Source organism: Panthera uncia (genome assembly GCF_023721935.1).
Source record: "Panthera uncia isolate 11264 chromosome C1 unlocalized genomic scaffold, Puncia_PCG_1.0 HiC_scaffold_3, whole genome shotgun sequence".
Lineage (NCBI taxonomy): Eukaryota > Metazoa > Chordata > Mammalia > Carnivora > Felidae > Panthera > Panthera uncia.
In genome coordinates this window covers 77,894,512-77,917,386 of record NW_026057584.1, presented here as the reverse complement: position 1 = coordinate 77,917,386, position 22,875 = coordinate 77,894,512, and the positions used below count along the sequence as shown (strand labels likewise).

Sequence of the window (22,875 nt, the reverse complement as noted above, 5' to 3'; positions counted from 1 at the left end):
AACATAGCACTCCAGCTATCCAAATTATCTGTGGACAGGTAACGAGGCGTGTATATAGGTGGGTGGGACTGTGAGGGCAGGAAACTGGCTTTGACACCAGATAGATCTAATCTAATCCTAATTTGCTGTGTGACCTTAGTAAAATCATTTAACCTCTCTCTCTCTTCAGTCGCTTCATCTACAAATGGGGATAATATTGCCTACTTTACTAGATAACAGTGAAGATTAGAGATAATCTATGTAAAGCATCTAGCACAGTATCTGGCCTATCCAATAAAAGGATGCATCATACTCTTATTGCCTTTCATTCACTCACTCGTCAAAAAAAATATTTACCGTGGGCCTACCATAATAAAGGACTGAGATAAAACAGTAAAACGGACAGGGACAGATCCTTACAGAGCCTGACAGGTTAGGCATGGCACAATGCAAAGTACATCCAATAATTATAACAGAAACACCTAGATGGTGCTTAGTATGTGCCAGTCCCTGTTCTAAGAGCTAAGAGTCTCTCGTTGAATCTTTATACCAACCCAGTGAGGCAGATACTTGCTGAAGATTACATAACTAGTGTGGACTTGAACACAGGCAATTTGGCTCCACAGTCCATACTTTTTACAGCTATGCTGTATTGTCTCTCTAAACATCTGAATTAGATTTTATGCTTCCACAGAGCATAAATGATCCTTACACAAGTATATGAAAAAATCTAGTGAATCAAATCAGTAGGAAAGACAGTTATTTCCTTTAGACAAACACAGGCACAGAAGTAGTAAATCAGCTGAGCAGGAGTAGACACTGATCAGCCACTGGTGACCCATATGATAGCAGTTATGTCCCCCAACACCCAGCAAAATCTCTGCCATTTTCTTGGCTTCCAACTCAGCAGCTGTTTTCTGGCAATGGCACTAGGAGTAGAGTTGCTATAATACGGTTTTTCATTTTTCTTAACCCTGACTTCTTCTTTATCTGCTATAACCACAGGGCTCTTCTTGTTCCCATAAATTCTCAACCTTCAAGGTCCTATCTTTTCTGCCTACTGGAACTTCCTGGCAGAAAAGTTAAAGAAAAGTCAAATCAGTATGTTTTATTTTTCTTCTCTGTTCATAAAAGTGCCGGCATGACTGGATTAAGTAGTTTGCTGAGTGTTTGCGAGGTAATCAAGGTAGCAGGCAAGGACATCAGATGCTGAACACTAGGTTTAGTTCTTACTACATGGCAGACACCCCCCGTTTCTGGATGCCTGAATGTAGCCAACATGACAGCAGCAGTTTGTTTGAAAAATACCTTAATGTTTACGACAACATGTCATTGCCATCATTCTAGAACAAAAATGGCAATGGTAACACGAAAACAAACAACAACAACAACAACAAAACCACCACTCTCTCCTGTCTAGGCAAGAATGATTATGACTAAACACGATGGTACTTACTGGGGGGCATTGTGCAAGTTTATCAGCTGCCACCAGTTGAACATTTAAGTGTTTACTTTGGGACTTTCCTCTAGATTTAATCAACCGCTGTAAAACCTGATAGAAGAAGACATAAATCAACAAGTTAAAAGAAAACTAAAAAAAAAAGACAAGATCTTTTAAATAGTCTGTTTAAGCCCTGAGTATTAATAGAGAAGAAATACAATATGAAAAACTATATATATATATAAACTCTGTAATGACATCACCCACTTACACTGGCTTTCAGTTATAGTGGATTTGATAGGTTCATCCTATTCTCGCTCCGTGTGAGGCCTTGGTGGGATCTTGAGTTCCCGCCCTAGATTTTACCCAGAGAGTTCAAAGAGAGCCCTGCAAAAGTGGAGGAACTGATCTGTACCAGGTCATTTATATCCATATTCAGTTGAGTAATATTTTAGTTCACTATCTCAATGTCAGATAAATATCAGTCACTTATATATTTGGTTCTTTTGGTCACTGATAATTATTAAGGTGTTCCAGTTTAACTTTACATTAATAAGAATGATTTTATGATAGAAATCTAGGCAAAACATTTGCACTGGCATATTGCTACATATAAACCAGTGAATATCTGTTCTATAAATGCTATAACCGCATTTGCCATATACTCCCCTCTCCCTTACTTTTTTAAGCTGAAACAGGGTCCTTCCCCCAAAACAGTACTAGTCAGTGAGGCTCTATGATAACTCAGTGCATATATCCATAGGTACCCCTGTTCCTACACTTAATGACCCCATGGTGACTGGAGCAGGGGTGATGGAGGTTGAAATCTATTCTACTGCAGTGAAGGATGCTTGAATCTCCTTCAGTTCTGGGCCAAATAGACCTCCAGGTGGTCAAGGCAATTTCAATCCATTCTAATGGTTTTCCAAAGGCCCAGGTTTGGTCAGGATTCCCAAATCCATCCTGTGCAGAACCAGTGCCCAGAGAGATGGAAAGCTGAGGGGTTGGGGAAGGGCACAGCTTCTCTAGACATTCTCCACCTGTGAGAGATGACTGGTTGGAAGCTGAATTGGCATTTTAGCACTAAACTGCACTCTTGGAGGCATTGAAAATAAACTAATTATTAAGCTTGTACCTCTCTAGAATATCTATTTCACATTACTTATTACAATATCATCTACCTTTGCAGCATAAAGACACATGGCAGATATCCCACTGTGTTTAATCACAGCGTATCTTATTCCTTAAAGAAGCCAACCTAAGCATATATATACACACATCAATTACTTTTCCATAATAGATTCTATACAGTAATGTTTGACTCTATACACGATAAATGTAGATTCCTTTCTTGAATTACATACTCTCTCAACTGGGGAGAGAAGATAGGTGTTACAAGAATCAATACTACTCAAGACATTTACTAGGACAGAACATAAGTCTCTGAAAAGCCATACTTTACTTTTCCTCACCTTTCTTAATCTTTTGTTTCTATTTTGCTCTTGCATAACTGCCCAGTTGGGGAACCACAACAGACAGGGAACTTCTTTAAAACAATGGCTATTCTTTATTTGCTATCTTAGGATTTCTAGAAGCTGTACAGACTACAGGAATTAAAAACCGCCCATTAAAAAGGGCCTCAAATGTGGAGAAACGGGAACCCTCTTGCACTGTTGTGGGAATGCAAACTGGTACAGCCACTCTGGAAAACAGTGTGGAGGTTCCTCAAAAAATTAAAAATAGACCTACCCTATGACCCAGCAGTAGCACTGCTAGGAATTTACCCAAGGGATACGGGAGTACTGATCCATAGGGGCAACTTGTACCCCAATGTTTATAGCAACACTCTCAACAATAGCCAAATTGTGGAAAAAGCCTAAATGTCCATCAACTGATGAATGGATAAAGAAATTGTGGTTTATATACACAATGGAGTACCACGTGACAATGAGAAAGAATGAAATATGGCCCTTTGTAGCAACATGGATGGAACTGGAGAGTGTGATGCTAAGTGAAATAAGCCATACAAAGACAGATACCATATGTTTTCACTCTTATGTGGATCCTGAGAAACTTAACAGAAACCCATGGGGGAAGGGAAGGGAAAAAAAAAAAGAGGTTAGAGTGGGAGAGAGCCAAAGCATAAGAGACTCTTAAAAACTGAGAACTAAATGACGGTTGATGGGGGGTGGGAGGGCGGGGAGGGTAGGTGATGGGTATTGAAGAGGGAATCTTTTGGGATGAGCACTGGGTGTTGTATGGAAACCAATTTGACAATAAATTTCATATATTAAAATAAATAAATAAATAAATAAATAAATAAATAAATAAAATTTAAAAAAATAAAAAGGACCTCAGTAAGATACTCTCCTTACTCATGAACAAAAAAAGCACAGAGCAAAGACTATTTCAAAAGAAATGAGCTTCTAATTCTTAAGGCAGAAATGAGGTAATTACCTTTGGAGATGAAACTTTAACATGAACAATAATTGGCGCTAAAGAAGTCTTTATAAGTTGTGCTGGGTGATTGATGGTGTCTGCGTCAAGAACAACCAGTTGCAAAGATCTTGCCAACTCAAAGATTCTTTCAATTTCACTTTGCACTTCCGCTAAAAGGAGAAATAATAAACAACAGGACATGGTTATTTTTATTAATTAGTTCTTATATGTAAAACCATTTAAAACCATTTGGATGTTTGTCTATATCGCACAACAGAACATTCTGAATGTCATGCTTCTGTTAACTTAAGATCTTTCCTAAAGAGAGAGAGATGGGTTGAGTTTTTCATAAAACCAAAAAATTGGTGAAAAAAAATTGAGATGGCTCTCTTGACTCACTTCTTACACTTGCCCTGATATTCAGCTACTTATATAGCTATGTTGTTTTTGATTATTGCTTTGTTCCAAAGAACTTTTACTTTAGCTATAAAAGCTGAAACCACAATTAGGAAAGAATTGAAATACACGCAGAGCAACATTGCATAGAAAGCAAATTATACTGAAATATTCCAGCTAATCAAGAATTTATATATTGATATTTTGTGAATATGTTTTTAAAAAAAATCCCACAATTCATCTGTTTTGACTGATGTGCACATTTTTGTATCCAGGGTTAAATGTTCTGGGTCTACACTTAACGTTAACAAACTGCTATGCTTTAATTCAAGTATTAGGGCCAGTACACTTGTTCTAAGGCATAATCTTCAGCATTAAAAAGAAAAACAACTAAGGCCAATTATATTATAAATGCTGCAATGCCTTGAGAATGCAAATCTATTCAATTGGTTGAAACAGCCAAGTGACTGAAATCTCTGTGTGAATCTGGTCGAATAAAAAAATCTAGTTATTTGTCTGAAGTACTCTAGCTATTTTTTAAAAAAAATTTTTTTAACGTTTATTTATTTTTGAGACAGAGAGAGACAGAGCATGAACAGGGGAGGGGCAGAGAGAGAGGGAGACACAGAATCTGAAACAGGCTCCAGGCTCTGAGCTGTCAGCACAGAGCCCCACGCGGGGCTCGAACTCACGGATCGTGAGATTGTGACCTGAGCCAAAGTCGGCCGCTTAACTGACTGAGCCACCCAGGCGCCCCACTCTAGCTATTTTTAAAGCAAAGCAGATTACCTATAAAAACATAATACGTCTTTCTAAAACATAAAAAACTTTTTCACATATGTTTTATAAATCATCTGACTTATTGGGTCATGTCTAAAGTCTGAATTAGACTACTTAATTTTCAGAGAGATGATCTTATTTTGCTTTTTACTTGTTTTTATTTTTGGCCTATTTATTACAGGCATGACCCAGCAATGTTGTAATCTCATTTAAATTACACAGAGCAAACAAGTTACCTAATTTAAATAACTTCAAAGATGGCCTAAGTAGGAGGTGATGTTGCTCTAAAAATAACTCTAGAAGAGTTTCTACCACAATGTCGTGATTTGTTTTGCTTATCCAGTATACATTCAAGTTCATGTCACCCACCACAAGCCAAAACCTGCCATAACCAAACGTACGGACAAGGTGTGTGGGATCATGGATGTTCAAGACTATCATGTAACTCTAATTTGGGGGGCTTTGCATAATAGCATAAAATTCTGACTTCCCACCAAATCACTGATGTTTAATGCATGATTTGTATTAGAAATATGAATTTAGAGAGTCAACATAGCAATCATTGTTCATATTATCCAATTTCAATGTCTGAAAGATGTCATGTTACTTTGAACTGTGACTAGCTCTCAAGGTATCTATGTAAAGAATCTGGACGATTAGGCTTATTTGCAAAATTCTTCTGAAGTCACCTAGTACATTTGTCAATAATAAATAACATACCCGTCCCTTTTTTCTCACATGTCAAAAACACTTTTTAAAAAAAGAGATCTTTCTTATGAGAGAAGTTCAGAAAATAAATTTTATTTTTATTGTAGTAGATTTCAGCCTCAGGCTGTTGGGGTGTGTTCTCCAATTGTTGTTGTCATTAAATTGACACTGGTTTAAGGTAACTCCTGGCCAGGAGTGTTATAGAACAAGTCTGCATTGTTTTAAGTTTCAAATCTGAATACAACATTCTCTCAAGTAGCAAAATGGCAGTGAGGCAAACTGGACTGCTCTGGTATAAAGAACCCTTGAGACACACTGTGTAAATAACTCAGAAATGCCTGGGCCTTATTTACTCTACACCAGCAATGAGATAAGTGTGGTTTTTGACCTGTGCGGAGGGCAAGCACATCCACAGCTTAGGCAACACAAAACTCTTAGGCAATGGCATTCCAGCACAAGTGGAGAGGTGCTCAGGCAAGCAAGCCAGGAGGCTGCAGACGGCCACACTATATACTAGAGTGGGTCCCTATGTGGATAATAGGTATATAGAATTCAATACCTAAACTGCCTGAGAAAGAGAATGGCATATGTATCTACATAGCTCATTTTCTTAAAAACTTGGAGCAAGCCCAGCAATCCTGACTTTCCATGCTGATTCTCAGAAGGTTCCAAAGTTTCACCATGATCTTACTACAGACAAATGGGGCTCTGAGAAATTTGGACTATGATGCTGGAGGGACCTCAATGAACACTTCTATAACTTGACCACGACTGATCTAGATCCACCTCTCTCTAGCATCTCTGACACCTGTGATCTTTCTTATATCCAAATGCTTAAACTACTTCAATGGCTCCTTTGGGTTCAAAACAACATTGCCCAAAGTGAATACCCTGGAACACTAATCCCATAAGATATCCTAAGGGGAAAAAGAGATTTTTTTTTTTTTTGCAGGCTATAATAATTTCTTTTGGAATTTCAAACATGTATTACCCTTTGTATCTTAATGGCTCTTCGAAGTCTTGCAGTAAAGAAATCTGCCAATTGTTTAATCCAAATTTCCAAATTTATCTGACTGAGGAAAATGTTTGGATGTAACAACTATTAGTATCTTTTAGAACCCACATTTCATAGAATCTACCTTGGAGGAGGTTTCTTTAGCAAGGCATACTAGAGCCCTAACATACTAGCCTCAACCTACTTTTTCAGCCTCTTTCCCTGTTGCTCTCAAACCATGCCACCCACTCTCTTTTTTTAAGTATGCTGTGCACAAACTATTTGTTTATCACCTACACAGTGTTTTTTACATGTTGATGCCTTTGGACATTCTTGTCTTCCATGAAGAACCAGCTCAAATATAACTTCTTCGAACTCTTCTCTTTCACCTCTTACTCCCTACCCTTCTTTCTTTATACCCCTAGCTTTTTGTTCATAAATCTATTATCAGACAGTATTTTAACCACCTGTCCCTTCTTTCTGTTGGCTTATAGGTAAGACACTTTGTCTTTAGTTATGTTTGTACTTACTAAGTCTGGCATAATTTGTGGCATATAACAATAACCATGTGATGGGGAAATCTACAAATGTGCATTAACAAGCAGGCAAATGGACATAAGTGGCTCACATAGGGATTATCATAATAGATTTCCATTAAATTAATTCCAATGGCTATAGGTATATGAATTTACAAAGCAAAGGAAAAAACCAGTGAACTGACACTGCCTTGTTTCTTCATCAATATTTACACTAGCTCCACTCCACTGACTGAAACAGGTGACTAGATTACACAGAATGACTTCAAAGAATGTCCATGAAACCCTTGGCTGGTATAGATGGTGAGAGTCAGGCAACCTCACTTATGCATCTAAGTGTTTTTTAGCCTCTCATTATTTATCAGAAGAAGAAGTAATTAAAAGTCAAAGGCACTTTGTGGAGTGAGGAGAGTGGAAGAGGGAAGAACAGACAACAGATGCTTGTTCGAGAAATCTTCAGTCTAACTTTTCCAAAGAAGACATCCAGATGGCCAACAGACACACGAAAAGATGCTCAACATCACTCATCATCAGGGAAACACAAATCAAAGCCACACTGAGATATCACTTCACACCGGTCAGAGTAGCTGAAATGAGCAAATCAGAAAACAACAGATGCTGGTGAGGATGTGGAGAAAAGGGAACCTTCTTGCACTGCTGGTGAGAATGCAAACTGGTGCAGCTGCTCTGGAAAACAGTGTGGAGGTTCCTCAAAAAATTAAATATAGAACTACCCTATGACCCAGCGATAGCACTACTAGGAATTTAAAGGATATATATATAGGAGTGCTGACACATAGGGGCACTTGTACCCCAATGTTTTTAGCAGTACTTTCAACAATAGCCAAATAATGGAAAGAGCCTAAATGTCCATCAACTGCTGAATGCATAAAGAAGATGTGGTTTATATATACAATGGAATACTACTTGGCAATGGGAAGGAATGAAATCATGCTATTTGCAGCAACGTGGATGGAACTGGAAGGTATTATGCTGAGTGAAATAAGTCAGTCAGAAAAGGACAGATATCATATGTTTTCACTCATATGTGGATCTTGAGAAACTTAACAGAAGACCACATGGGAAGGGAAGGGGGAAAAATAGTTACAAATAGAGAGGGAGGGAGGCAAACCACAAGAGACTCTTAAATACAGAGAACAAACTGAGGGTGGATGGGGGAGGGTGGCAGCCCAGGGGAAACCCAGGGGAAAATGGGTGATGGGCATAGAGAAGGGCACTTGTTGGGATGAGCACTGGGTGTTGTATGTAAGCCAATGTGACAATAAATTATATTCATAAAAAAAAAAAGAAATCTTCAGTCTAATTTGGCATCCTTGTCTCTCACAGTATTTAACTTTAGTCACCTAATCTGATTCATCATCATCAACTCTTCCATTGTTACCACCTCAAGGTCAAAATTACTGTCTCTTTAAGAGTGTTTCACTCAGCATGTGAGGGATCTAAATACAAAACTAAGGAAAGAACCACTGATGTCCAAGCTCCTGCCTTCACAAGAACAAACAACTATTCATTTGGTATGTTTAACATTCTTTTTATAAAGCAACCATGCAGCAGACATTTATTGAACAATTACCATGTGCCAATCCCATGCTAGGAATATACAGGTGATACTTTGTAGCCTCTTTGCAATCTGTACAATTCTTGGTGCAGGGTCAAGGTATAGCCTTCAATGAATTCTTGAAGGGACGTTTAGGCATGCAAGCGATCTTGGAATTTTTTTGTTTTCTATTATCATCTCAGTAGTTTAAGAAAATATAGTGACAGAGAAGACCCTTAACTTTCCCACTCTGCCCATGAGGGAGGAGGTAGCAAAACAAACTGCCCTCAGAATGTGAATGCAAAAGAGACTCCTAGAAAGTTGTAAGTGGACTGCACCACTCTTGGCAATCATAGAAACCACAAACAGGCTTTTGAGATGAATGTCGTGATTGCCCAGCAGTGTGGACTTGTTTCTGTGGATGGTAATTCCATCTTCCACAGCCCTGCTCATAACATGGTGTTATGTAGCTAACATTATAAGGTGTTCTTCCATTTTCCATCATGGTGAATTTCATAATTCTTTCTAACTAGTGCTCCAGGAAAGACACATTTAAACTCCCTACATGTTATTAATGCTCATTGCTATTTCCACTTAAAGATGTGACTGTTCTGGATACTACCAGCTAGCAGCAGAAGCTATACTAAGACACCGTTAGCTAGCTTTCTTCTAAAGATCTGAGAAAGTTGAACATCTCATTTCTTTTCATGTCAGCTGCGACTCAGGTATGGCATATCATTAGCATCACTGAGAAACTTGGGCAGAGTAGAGATGGGTGCTTTCACGTGGTTAGGCAGTAGCAGACCAGGGGAGCCCAATGAGGGTTCTTCCCACCAGACTACGGATTAACTGATTGACTAGAGCTGAGACAGAGGAGGCTCTGGCTGTTGAAGGAGTCTGCTCCCTTCTTTTCCATGAGAGCATTCTCTTCAGTTAATCAGCACTTCCCCATTCAGAATGGGGAGAAGACTGGAAAAGACATTCACAAATGAAACATGTGTCATCCCACTCCAAAAACACAGCTTGGAGAAGTACCATATTTGAACATCTTACCTAAGCTGGACCGAGTGTTCGAACGTTCAATTATTGCTCGCTTGCTGGGATTATTTAGGACAGACCTCTTAGCAAGAGAAATGTCAGCTGTCACTCTTGTTATTGATATCCTATGAATAGGAACACAGAACAGAACAAGCCAGTAGAAATGTTATGGGGCTCTCAAGTGATTTATAACCACAGTATTTAGTAACCACTTTACATACTGCATTGCAACCACGGTATAATAAACATCGCCACAAGTATTTTAAATAGGCTTTGGCTAGTATTAAAAATATAAGTCAGGTATAATGGAGGAAGGTTCTGGCTATTTAACCAAAACAAAAAGCAAACCTGTGGTTAAAAACAAAGCTCTTCCTCCACTACTGTCTAGCTTGTCAAATTCTCTTTATAACGCACACCACACCAGGAGGGAATCAAAATATGTGAATAAACATGCTCTTTCTAGGAAGCATCAATACAATTTCCCTACAATTCACAGTTGATTTGCTCTTGAATAAGACCTTCAGGAACTACAAATGTTCTGCCCAGGCATATCAACCAGAGGGGAAAACCCTGTTCATTTTCATCAACACTCAACCAGTTGGTAGTGATGTTGTATTCCTGATGCCTAACAGTTAATTCATGATACAAGAAGCATCTCTCCACGAGCCCAAAGGAATGTTTCATTTCGAAGAATATGGAAAATATGACTTCTATTCTGCCTGCACAAGATCCGTCAGCATATTTGCTTAGGACTTTGAATGCATAAAGTGGAAAGACATAAGACACTATAGTTGAGGGCAATGTGAGGATTGCGCCAGGATTTTGGCAAGTCAGAAAGTTTCCTGCAGTTACACAAGAGAAGAATAAAGCTAAGAAGTTGCAGATGAACAAAGAGAGGAGTCCATATGCATATGATTTATCAAATAAGAATCTCTGGAATTTACAGCCTTAAAATTCTTTATTTTAAACCGTGACTGATGAATTTCAGGTTATTATCTACCTGTAGAATGCAAAGCATGCCTCTCTAAGCCAGTTACTGCCACCATGGACCTTTCCCCATTCTCATTTTCAGAGCTTTGGCAGAGTTCTGGAATGGAGACAAGAGAGTAGTGCCCCTTCCTTTTTTGCTCAGTGCACCCATTTGCCTTCATTTTTATATTCCTTTGGTGACTGGTGCAGGGAAGAGGTAGAGTTGATATCAATTACTGAGTCATAGTTTTGGTATACTATCAGCACTCTCAGGAGACTCTTCACCTGACTTCAGTGACCCAAAGCCTTAAGGAAAATTTAAAGTATTCCTTGTCACAAATGGTTCTTTAAAGCTATACATGCTATCTAAAAGTTCTGATACCATTTTAACGCAAAGCACCTTCTTGTGTCATTGTATTGTATTTACATGCTGTAGATGGTCAGTGAGTTTTAAATTCTTAATGTTTTTAGAATTTTTAGTCACTAATAAATTATTGGAGTCATCTTCATATTATCTTCTACAGAAACCAAGAGTTTTGTGAAATACCTCTGGGCCACCGAGAACACCAAGGGGAGGCTGAGTTGGCAGACCTCCAGCTTTCCTACCTTCCATGTCAGGCAAACGCCTCTGCATTTCTGTTTTCTACATTGGGGCTTTATATATGATTTCCTTGTAAAAAGCTGCCCAACTGCTAAAAGACATTGGAAAACACTGGTCAAGTACAACTGCTTCATTTTACCAAGAAAACTGAGACACAGAGAGGAAGTTCCACATGATTAGTTAGAGACTAAGAAGACCTGAAACACAGGCCCCCAAGCACCAGGCCAATCCTTAGTCACCTGAGTGATGATAAGTCTCACAGAGCTTCAGTTTTCTTCTCCAGCAACCCCACATCCCCAGATGTAAGCCAAATCATCAAGTGCAGATGCAATCGATCTTGGCCATGTGCAGAGAAGTGGTCAGGACTTTAGTGAGCTTAAAGTCAAGGGAACCCCATGTCTGAGTCTGCATTACTCAGTTGGCTTTTGCAACTTGAAGTATGAAATCTCATAGGCATCCTGTGTTCACAGCTTCTTTAATTTACAGAATAGAGATTGCTCATTTATTTTTGTGTGTTTGTTTGTTTGTTGTTTTAAGGACAGAGTTGTTGGTTAGAAACATACAGTCAAGTTCCAGAGCAATTCAAATACATGACTGGAGACGAATGGGTTAAATTAGGAATAGAATTCAACTTTCTAAAATAAAGACTTTTGAAGGGCCCAAAAAGTCTATTCTGTTTATGGGAGATCAAAATTTGTAGTTCTATACAAGCCAAATAGTGAGTCTTGGTTCTTAAAATTTGAAAGGATTACCACCATACCATCACATATAGAGTTTTATAAGTTTTTACAAGTTTTACAAAAAAGCAAGCAAACAAACAAAACAGTAAGACACACACACATCTGCTTCATATATTCTCCAAACAGAAAAAGGTATGGACAATACAGGGTTCTTTTTCTTGTTTTATTTGTCACCAAAATACCAGCGAACTTGTTAATACAAGTTATTTCTTTTAAAAATTTTTTAATGTTTATTTTATTTTATTTTATATTTTTTGAGATAGAGACAGAGCATGAGGATGGGAGGGGCAGACGGAGGTGGAGACACAGAATCTGAAGCAGGCGCCAGGCTCTGAGCTATCATCACAGAGCCTGATGCGGGGCTCAAACCCACAAACCGTGAGATCATGACTTGAGCCGAAATGGAAAGCTTAACTGACTGAGCCACCCAGGCACCCCAATACAAGTTATTTCTTAATAAAAGTACACATGCATGCATGAAGGAGCTCAGGACAAGATAGACACAGCCCCAGAAACCCTTCAGTAAGACAAAGCAGAGTTTTCTGTTTTCTACTGCAAAGATGCTTACTATTATCAAAATAAAAAACCAAACCCAAACTTCTTTTTTGTAAAAGACTCTCCAGAAATATAATTGAATACTTCTAGTTTATATACTTTTTTTAGTTTTATATACTTAAAAAATATTTTATATACTATATATTTTTATATTTTTATATACTAGTTATATATTTTTATTACTTTTTTTAACTTAAAAAAATGCCCTTTCCACTTCTTTTCTTGCTGTACTCATTCCCTCCAGTACTTCCACGCATCTTGTTTGATGTATGTTTTTACGAAGTTCCCTAGGAAACTTTTCTGTGACATAGTGTTAGTAGTTACTGGCTGGTCGATTAATGCTAACAGAAGTTCAGCTCCTCAGCAAACTGGGTTTAGTAGCAAATGTCACTGAAAACTAGCAAAAAATGTTCTCTAACTCTAGCAAATCTGAACCCTACCTGTTCTTTATTTCTGTTTTCGAATTCATCAGAATTGCCCCAATCTATCATGACCTATGAGTATTAGTTTTTTGAGAAAAGATATTACTTTCAGTTATAACATATCCATTCAAAAATAATTGTTATTTCCATATTGGTTCAGAATGGCTATAAGGTCCTTCTATGCTCTATCTTTGCTACATCTAATATGCAACACTGTTAGTACATTAATTTAAAAAAAATAACTCCTAGTATTCATAGAGAAGAGTATTCCAAAGAACAGAACAGTGCACTGTCAAGAGAATTGGGATGGAGGGCCTACATAGACCTGAGTATTCTTCCTGGATCTTGCTCTTGCTGGTTGTGTGACCATGGACAAGTCAGATTAGCATCAGAATCCTAATCAACAAAATGGTGATACTGGTCAAAATAGCTAAAATTAACAACTCAGGAAACAACGGATGTTGGTGAGGATGTGGAGAAAGAGGATCTCTTTTGCACTGTTGGTGGGAATGCAAACTGGTGCAGACACTCTGGAAACAGTGTGGAGATTCCTCAAAAAATTAAAAATAGAACTACCCTATGACCCAGCAATAGTACTACTAGGAATTTATTCAAAGGATACAGGAGTGCTGATTCATAGGACACATGTACCCCAATGATTATAGCAGCTCTATCAACAACAGCCAAATTATGGAAAGAGCCCCAATGTCCATCAACTGATGAATGGATAAAGAAGTTGTGATTTACATGTACAATGGAATACTACTTGGCAATGAGAAAGAATGAAATCCTGCCATTTGTAATAATGTGGATGGAACTGCAGGGTATTATGCTAAGTGAAATAAGTCAGAGAAAGACAGATATCATATGTTTTCACTCATATGTGGAATCTGAGAAACTTGACAGAAAACCATGGGAGAAGGGAAGGGAAAAAATAGTTTTAAACAGAGAGGGAGGCAAACTGAAGGTTTAAGGGGGGGTAACAGGGGGAGGGGAAAATGGGTGATGGGCATTGAGGAGGGCACTTGTTGTGATGAGCATTGGGTGTTGTATACAAGTGATGAATCATGGGAATCTACTCCTGAAGCCAAGAGCACACTGTATACACTGTATGTTAGCTAACTTGACAATAAATTATATTTAGAAAAAAAAATAAAATAAAATAAAATAAAATAGTGATAGCAGCTTTGCCAAACTATCTTCTGGGACTGCCAGTAGGGGCAAACGAGGTAATATACAAAAGTGCTTTGTTAACCTAATATATAAAAGACAATTACTGCAGATTTGAAGACTTGAAGGGGACAGTTTCTTTATATTCTGTCCTCAAAAAAAAAAAAACAAAACAGTCTACCATAAACTCTCCTACCACCGGAGTCCATGGAATTTATATAGACTTTCAGGGGAGGAGAATCAGGTCAGACGTGTTGTAATCAAAACCTGCTAATTTAAGTATTCATGTTTGGCATTAAAGTGTTCAATTACTTATCTCTAGTGTTTGACCACTGATGAGTCTCCACCTGAAGAGAGAGAATGGTAGAAGGAGATGATAAGAGGGTGATATTGACTTTGAAACAGAAGGTGCTGTGTTGTTCTTTTCCATTTGTTGACGGCAGTTACAAGGTGTTTTGATTCTGCCATGACTTGGCTGCTCTGTTGATAGCATCAAGGGTTCCCATTGCTGTTTATGAACAAACATTACCTCTCTGAGTCTCCTAAGTTGTATTCTCAGCCTCGTTTCTTCAAATTCTTCCTCAAACCCTTTTTAAAAAAGTATTCCCCCTCCCTTTATTTTTATTTTGGAAAGAGAGAGAGAGTGAGGGAGTGTGAGAGGCAGAAGGGCAGAGGGAGAGGGAGAGAGAGAATCTCAAACAGGCTCCACCCCCCAGTGCAGAGTCCTGACACAGAGCTCGAACTCAGGAACCATGAGTTCATGACCAGAGCCAAAATCAAGAGTCAGATGCTTAACTGACTGAGCCACCTAAGTGTCCCTCAAACCCTTTTTTCCTTCGAGTGGCCTTTGGCTAATAACTTCCTTTAACTTTAGATTTTATCTATATAGATTACAGGATGTTCATTTAGGATTTTTGGCCACGATCATGTCGATTACAAAGTGTTCAGTAATTGCCATAGAGCTGATCTGATCTAGTCATCAAAATGCCTAAAGCCAGCAATTTTATTGGAATTTGAAACGATTAGCATAGTTCAACAAATGGCAGTTGGTTTGACTGCCTGCTGTTCTATGAATGGTATATTCAACCAGCTGAACAAACCTCATCCCAAAGGATGATCCCCAATGAATGTTTGTGGTAGAAAATGAAGAGAGAAAAGTTCTACATCGTTGTGAACCCTGTGTGTTCACCAGGCTGATGCCATCGTACCAGCTGGTTAGGCTCATCTAATTTACGATCTGTGCACAGGCACTGTCACCACGTGTGGATATGCACATGGACGAGGGTTCCTCAGGAACTATTTGGTACTATGCTTTTCATTTTTCTTCTGCGTATTACAGTTAGGCCCTACAGTAGCAATCATGGCGATAAAACTGTCCAATAAGCAGCTCTCAACGGACCCAAATAATTTCTAAGGTATCAAAAATGGGCAAGTATATGATTTTGTAACAATCAAGCTACTGGACTTTAATCCAATTTGTTGAATTACTGTCTAACCAGGATCTGGAAAACAGTACTGAAGAAAGCTTCTTAGCCAATGGATCCATTTTTTGCTTTTTCTGGAAAATAATAAGACTTTCTCTTGACTATTTTGTCTAACCTACTACATTCATAGCCAATGACACACTGAGTAGGTTTTCATTAGAACATACTGTTTATGCTGTATCACTGTGCTATAGCCTTCTGTGTAATTGTTCTCTTGGCTGGTTTCAGTTAAAGACTATTTGTTGTTTTCACTCTCTTTATTAATTGGTAAAACATAATACAGCAGATTGTCATAGCTCAAAATGTAAGGCTATTTCCCACACAGCAGATGTGTCAGAGTCGGCGTGAAGCTACAAGCACATGGCTTCTTCCTTATCAAAGTCTCTACATACCCTCAACTAATAAATTCATTACTGGTTTTTCTGCAGCACTGTCCTCTTATTATCTGAAAGCAAGTCCACTCTGCTACTCCCACCTTTACTGTCTATCTTCTATCAACTCTGCCATAAATCAGAGCTCTCCAGCACCGAGTCTCTTTCTCTGGCTATTACTTTGGCTGCTGTTGAAATCTTCCTTTTATCTCTAGATCCTCTGCTGTGCCATCAGACCATATGCAACACTTGGCGTTGACATTTCAATCCTATTTCTACTAAAACCATCTTCAACAATGTGTATAAATGCTTGATGCAGCAACTTTACCCGACTCAAAACAAATCTCTGCTGTTACAATCAAATGAACTTCCTCTTTCTGGGCCTGAAAATTGAGGAAGAACCTCAGATGCTTCATTCTTGAAAGTAGTAATTAAGCCATTCACTTTCTCTTTGTGAAATTTTAAAAAATCCCCTTCTTCTTTTCCTTTCCATCCTACCTTTCAGACAGTTAAAAATACTATTATTTATAAGGATGTTACATGGTGATGGAAAGAATCTAACACAAACAGGCTGTGTTATGGGACACAATTGTTCAGCTTGAGGACTGTTACCGGGTCTCATGATGAGGTACAGCTCAGAACTTCCTTAGGTAAAGACAACAGAGGTTAAAACCATGTGACTTCAAGCATAGTTAAAGGAAGTGTGTGTGTGTGTGTGTGTGTGTGTGTGTGTGTGTGTGTGACCAAGAACACAGAAGACTGAAGGGCGCCTGGGTGGCTCAGTTGGTTAAGCATCCAATTTTGGCTCAGGTCATGATCTCATAGTTCATGGGTTCAAGCCCCACATTGGACTCTGTGCTGACAGCTCAGAACCTGGAGCCTGCTTTGGATTCTGTGTCTCTCTCTCTCTCTCTCTCTCTCTCTCTCTTTCTCTCTCTGCTCCTCCCCCACTCATGCTCTATCTCTCTCTGTCTCTCAAAAATAAATAAACATTAAAAAAAGAAAAAGAACACAGAAGACTGAGCCATGAATGTTAGCTGTCAACAATCCACAGTCTGCTGCATGAAGGTAAGGATTAAGGCCCAATCACTAGAAGGCAAGACCAAGACCAATGCTATTAAATTAAAGAGTCGGAGTTCAGCTGTTCTTTGCAATGCTTTTTCAAGAAGTGAATTCTCAATAACTAAACATTCTCAAACAGAAGCAGTTTATCCATCTATTTGTGGTTGCTGAAGCAAAGAGATTAGAATAAAAGAACTTTTACATTTCCTTCCAACCCCAATATTCTAGTATTCAGTGCTTCATTTGTTTTCTTTGAAACCACCTCATTCTCTGCGTATCTTCTGTTTAAAAACAAGGGGGGTGGGGAGAGGAGCAGGATAAATCCAAGGCTTTCTTAGTAAGCCTTTTGGGTGCACTAGATGAATGTGGCAGAGACGGTTATTTGTTCAGCAAAATCTATTTCCTCTTCCTCCTGAGCCATGGCTAGACTGTATTTCCCAGTCTGTTTTGTAATTCAGTGTGGACACACAACCAAGTTTTAACCAATGAAAAGTGAGGATCCATGTGCGTCATGTCCAGGCTGGCATGTGCCTCTCCCCACCAGCTGACCGGAGAGCCCCCCTCAGGCCGAGGGCTCCAAATGATGGATGGAAGAAGCTTTCCGCCCAATCCTCCCCTCCGCCACTCTATCACTTCCTCCTCGCTGAGGGACACCTGCCTCAGACTGTTAAATGAGCAACAGTAAGCTCCCACTTGTGTTTAAATCATTATATATTTTGGGGTCTATTTATTAAGGCAGACTGGCACTGTATTAATGTACTCAGCTATTCACATAATGGCTCTGAAGCATTCTGATTTCTTGAACTAAAATCTCAATTATTGGAACTAAAATCTCAGTTTCTTTGTATATAGTCCCAGAAGCTAATGAATATTTTAAGTACAATTACCCAGAAGGCTTTTCTTTTGACAAAAGTATACAGTTTGTACTCAAAGCATGGTTTGCTTTTTTCCCTTAAAATAGCATATTTTTCAAAATGTATTTGATGCTATTTAAAAAATATATTTGGTAAGCTGGATGCATGTACCCATACTTCTCAGTATACACTGTGTACCTTTTCTTCATTTCTACTATGTCTTCGATATTTGCATGTTATTTTTACAAGGAGTGTGTTCTGCATTATAAAGGAGCTTAGTACATCGTATCAAGTCAACATGGACTTTTTTCCATTTCTCTGCGAAACACAGGAACTCTTTCTAGATGTTTTTCACAAAACCTAAATGATAAAATTATTTGATGGCTAAAGACTGAGCCGTATGAATAAGAGGATACATACAAAATACACTAACAAACTACAAGGTGATTTCTGATGAAATGAACCCAGAACTAAGCATCCAAACAAGTGCTATTCTCTACAAAGTAGTCACTTAGGGAGGTTTATGATGAAAACATTTCTTGCAGTCTTCTTCTGAGAAAACGCAGCACTTTACACCTTCATATGATACACACGTACATACATACACACACACACACACACACACACACACACACACACATATATGCACGCACACAAACATACGCACACACAGTTCCCAAGTGCTACTACCAGCTTGACCAGCAAGCCACCACATTTATCAAAATATTCTATATTTTCATTAATATATTTCATAAAAATAAGTTTGATATGAATTCACTAACAAGCAAGGAATAAAGACAAACACATACATTTAATTAAAACAAATGGGTTATTTTCCTTCTCAAGGTCCTTTCTCCCTTAGGGATTCAATGCTATACTTCATAACTTCATATCTTCAGAATTCTCTCATTGTATTCTTCCCTGAATACTGAGTTAACTTTTAATTAGAGAACTTCTGCAATCGCTGGAAACACAGATGCACAAATCAATTTATCATACACGTTCGGTTAAAGGAAAATAAAAATACAAAAACATCTGTATGTCTCACCTCCCATCAAACCTGTGCTTCAGGAAATCAAAGAGGGCTTTCTGCATCATGTCTGTTACCTTTGCAGAGGTGAGAAAAAAAGAATGAGGCAAACACACGCAGAGAGACAGAGAGAGAGAGAAGTCAAAAGTGAGAGAGGTGGAAGGGAAGGGCACTTTGTCTGAGCAAAGACCTCACACAGCCTGTTGTCTCTGAGGGGTAGGGCAGGTTGTCCTGGAAGGTGTTTTTCATGCTTAACCACTTACACTTACTCAAGTTTCCCCCTTGGTTGTCCTCTAGGGTGTTGAACAAGCCAGCAGTGTTCACTAGACCTAAGGCAGACTCCCTTCCCTTATTAGGTGATAGAACTGCAGCCAAGAGACCACAATAGGCTGGCTTTGCTCGCAAGTGCTGCCTGTCCTTGGCTCGCCCGAATGGGTGCTTGCCTCCAGTGAGGACCAGCTAGAACTCCTGCAGCCAGCCCTGGGCTTGGCCACCTGCTAGTCTGTGCATGCTGGTAGAAATTCTCCATTCCTACAGATCACTCGCCTGCTTTTCCTCGGACATTCCCCACTGAGAAGCGAAGGGAAGGGGGAGAGGAAGGAAGGAGACACATTTTAATGTCCCACCCCACCTAGTTTTATCTATGCTAGCACGAAATCAAAATGGAAACACCCGAAACATAGTACTTCTAAAGCCTTCACTCTTTTCCTTCTTACATGGTATTGTTTAATCTCTGAACAAGTTCATTAATACTTTCGTGGACAATTTTTCCCTTCTATGTGTCTTTGAAATAAATGAGAGAAATATTTGGTGGGGTATGGCATCATGTTGAGCACCCAGCAAGGTGAGGTTTGTTGGTGCTTTGAAGGTTTAAGTTTGCTGGAAGATTGCCTACATTGTTCTCTTGTGCTGTTCATACTCATTTATTTATTTATGCATTTATGTATTTATGTATTTATTTATTTATTTAGTTTTACGTAAGCTCTACAGCATGGGGCTTGAACTCACCACCCTGAGATCAAGAGTTGCATGCTCTACCACTGAGCCAGCCAGGTGCTCCCATACTTGATTATTTCCAACAGTAACGGGAATGGTTGAGACTACATAGTCCTTCACTTTGAATTTAATGCAGAGGAAACCTTTGACCACAACTTTCCATCATAAAGGTTTTAAGGGATGTATTTCTAAACAAAGTGATACATATAAGATGAGAAGTGTGCCAGAGAGGGAAGAAAGAGTGAAGGGCCACATGAGCCCCATGCTGTGCCACCCGCCTTCACATGTGGAGAATTGGCCCCATCGGTACCTCTCTGTAAGCAGACCCTAGAGGAGCAAGCTCCCAAGGCTGTCTCCTAGGTTCTTGATCAAGGACTGAAGCATAACAGACTGGTATTTGTACCTCATAACCCTTCAGTGACGGCCCCACTAACACCACCGGACGCATGGATGGCACAACATCATAAGGAGGGATGTGCTCCGTCTGAAAAAGATGATTGGACAGCATGACAAGGTGAGGATAAGCATGCCTTCTCAAAAGCCATAGCAATCGTAATTCTCAGGTCGAGCACAAAATGATTACCACAGGTCCCCACCAAGGAGGCTCATCCCTTATTTTATAGCCATTTGGGTCACTGAAATGGAACATTGCAGGCACGTGCGGATAGAAACCTTAAAGGAAGATTTAAAAAGGAAACACAACTTACCACTTTTTGCTTCTGTTTTGCTAAAAGACAACAATGAGAGCCATATCAAAATACGTAATCTCTGTAAATGATAGTACATGATTTTAAAAGATGGAAGAATGTACCAATTTCTCCTTATAATTCTCATCATGTCACTATTACCCACTCTGTGGAGAACTACTCTATTATTTCATTCTGGACGAGACGATTTTGAAGACAAATGAAAAAACAGACAACTTCTCCCCGTACGAATGACCTTATATCCTGATTTCATGTTGGGTGTGGAGGGTGGACTGCATGAAAACACTAGAAATTCTGGGCCAGCCATGGGCCATAGGTTGTTTCCTGCTACACACAGCATACAGTGTGGCTGAGAACAACTTGGACAAATACAATTTGATAAAAAGGAATTAAGAACGACGATTTGGGTAAAAATGATCATCACCTTAATCAGGAGTTATTTTTGGATTTGTAATTTTGATGAACCAGGAGAAAATTCTGCAGTCCTTTGTGTGTTCGTTAAATTTTTGCCTACTTTCCAGGATAGTGACATATTTTACCTACTATGCTGTTCTTAATTTCAAATAAATTTATAACCATTTATTCCTGTTCTTTCTTGTTTGTAATAGTGTAATAGGTTTGTAATGACCTAAATGTCCAACAAATGGGGATGAGGCAAAATACATTTGATACCTGATTAAACTGATTTTGTTTAAACTGGTTTTGTTTGGCCATCAAAGTGGGTCCGGTCCATCTGGGGACAACCCAGAGACCTAGTTCAGTTCAGAGCACAGGATATGAGGAAAGATCCACCCAAACAAGGACCCAGCACTCAGCACTACTCCAGAACCAATCCCGTTTCCTGCAGTTACGGTAGGCCAGGCTAGACCTTACACTTGCCCTTCTGAGTTGGTAATACTGGACGCCCTAATGCAGCATCAATTCTGGGCCAGAAGAAATTAGACTATAGGAGTCAGGGAATGTGGTAGAAGGAAAATTCCTGCTTGAATGTCTCCATAATTATCAAATATATAACAACTCTTGATTGGACCACCACTGTCCCTTCATTTCCATTAATTCCAGGGCTTGGTTATCTGCTTTCCAAACAGAAATGAGGTCATCTGGGCCCATTTGCTGCTTCAACCTTTCCAGTCTCCACAGCCCAGGCTGTACCATCTTAAAGTTCCCCATGGAGACTGAAATAGAGCATTTTCTTGAGAGTCTACAACTTTTTTTTTTTCTTTTTAATTGGCTTTCACCATCTTAAAGTCTGTTGGGTTCTTGGGTGGAATAATGAACTTGCTTCAGATTGGTCTGCACAATGGACAGTTACTGGCTCTGGGGGGTAAACAAGATTTTTCAGAATCAGATTGTAATGATTTGAATTTTTAGTTTCACAAGTACCCTTTAAATCAAATCAAATTACTATAGAAAGCAAATGAGCAATGAAGAGTTAAGTAGAAGAATTTTTAAATCAAAGCCTTAAATTATTTCCAAATTAGTAAAACTACTTGTGTGTATGTTCAAATCCTAAGGGGGAAAAAAAAAACATTCCATTAAAAAAACCCCTAAAACCCTTACCTGCTGATGTGGGTGTTGCTCGAAATGTCCCTGATACCATTTCTCCAAGACTTGAAGAAGAATTTCCACTGGATTTCCTAGGATAGAGAAAAGGAACTTAGGACTCATTCCCCAGATTCCTTGAAAATAGAACTTGAGAGTACAAAGCTTTCTTTGGCCTAAATCCTACTAAATAATTCAAAACACACCAAATCCTGCCTTGGAGAAGAACTTCAAGAATCTGTCCACATGTTTTCTTTGACCTATTTCTTAGAGAAGGTGGGGAACAAACTGGACCTAGAAATACTATGCAAAAATATCTCTCCTAGTTATTCAATACAGAAATTAGGCAGAAAAAATCACTGACAGAAACACTCTTGTGAACTGATGCTTAATACCAGTCACCAATGCACCAGTCGGATGTCAAACACAGCTCAAAACAGCTGTAAGACCTAGAAAAAAACATTTCCTTTTAAAAGTGATTTTATTGGGTGGTGCCTGGATGG

At 38.9% G+C, this 22,875-nt stretch overlaps 1 protein-coding gene across 1 annotated transcript in view; it reads right to left on the bottom strand.

The window, feature by feature from the left end:
* Positions 1–22,875, bottom strand: part of CACNB4 (calcium voltage-gated channel auxiliary subunit beta 4) — a 55,890-nt gene that overhangs the window by 14,459 nt on the left and 18,556 nt on the right. Inside the window, exons 6-12 of the mRNA XM_049615268.1 lie at positions 22,391–22,467; positions 20,831–20,850; positions 20,527–20,607; positions 19,146–19,204; positions 9,885–9,994; positions 3,878–4,029; positions 1,436–1,531 (exon numbers count right to left, since the gene is read on the bottom strand). Of these exons, the coding sequence (XP_049471225.1) occupies positions 1,436–1,531; positions 3,878–4,029; positions 9,885–9,994; positions 19,146–19,204; positions 20,527–20,607; positions 20,831–20,850; positions 22,391–22,467 (595 nt within the window). The remainder of the gene's footprint in view (positions 1–1,435; positions 1,532–3,877; positions 4,030–9,884; positions 9,995–19,145; positions 19,205–20,526; positions 20,608–20,830; positions 20,851–22,390; positions 22,468–22,875) is intronic.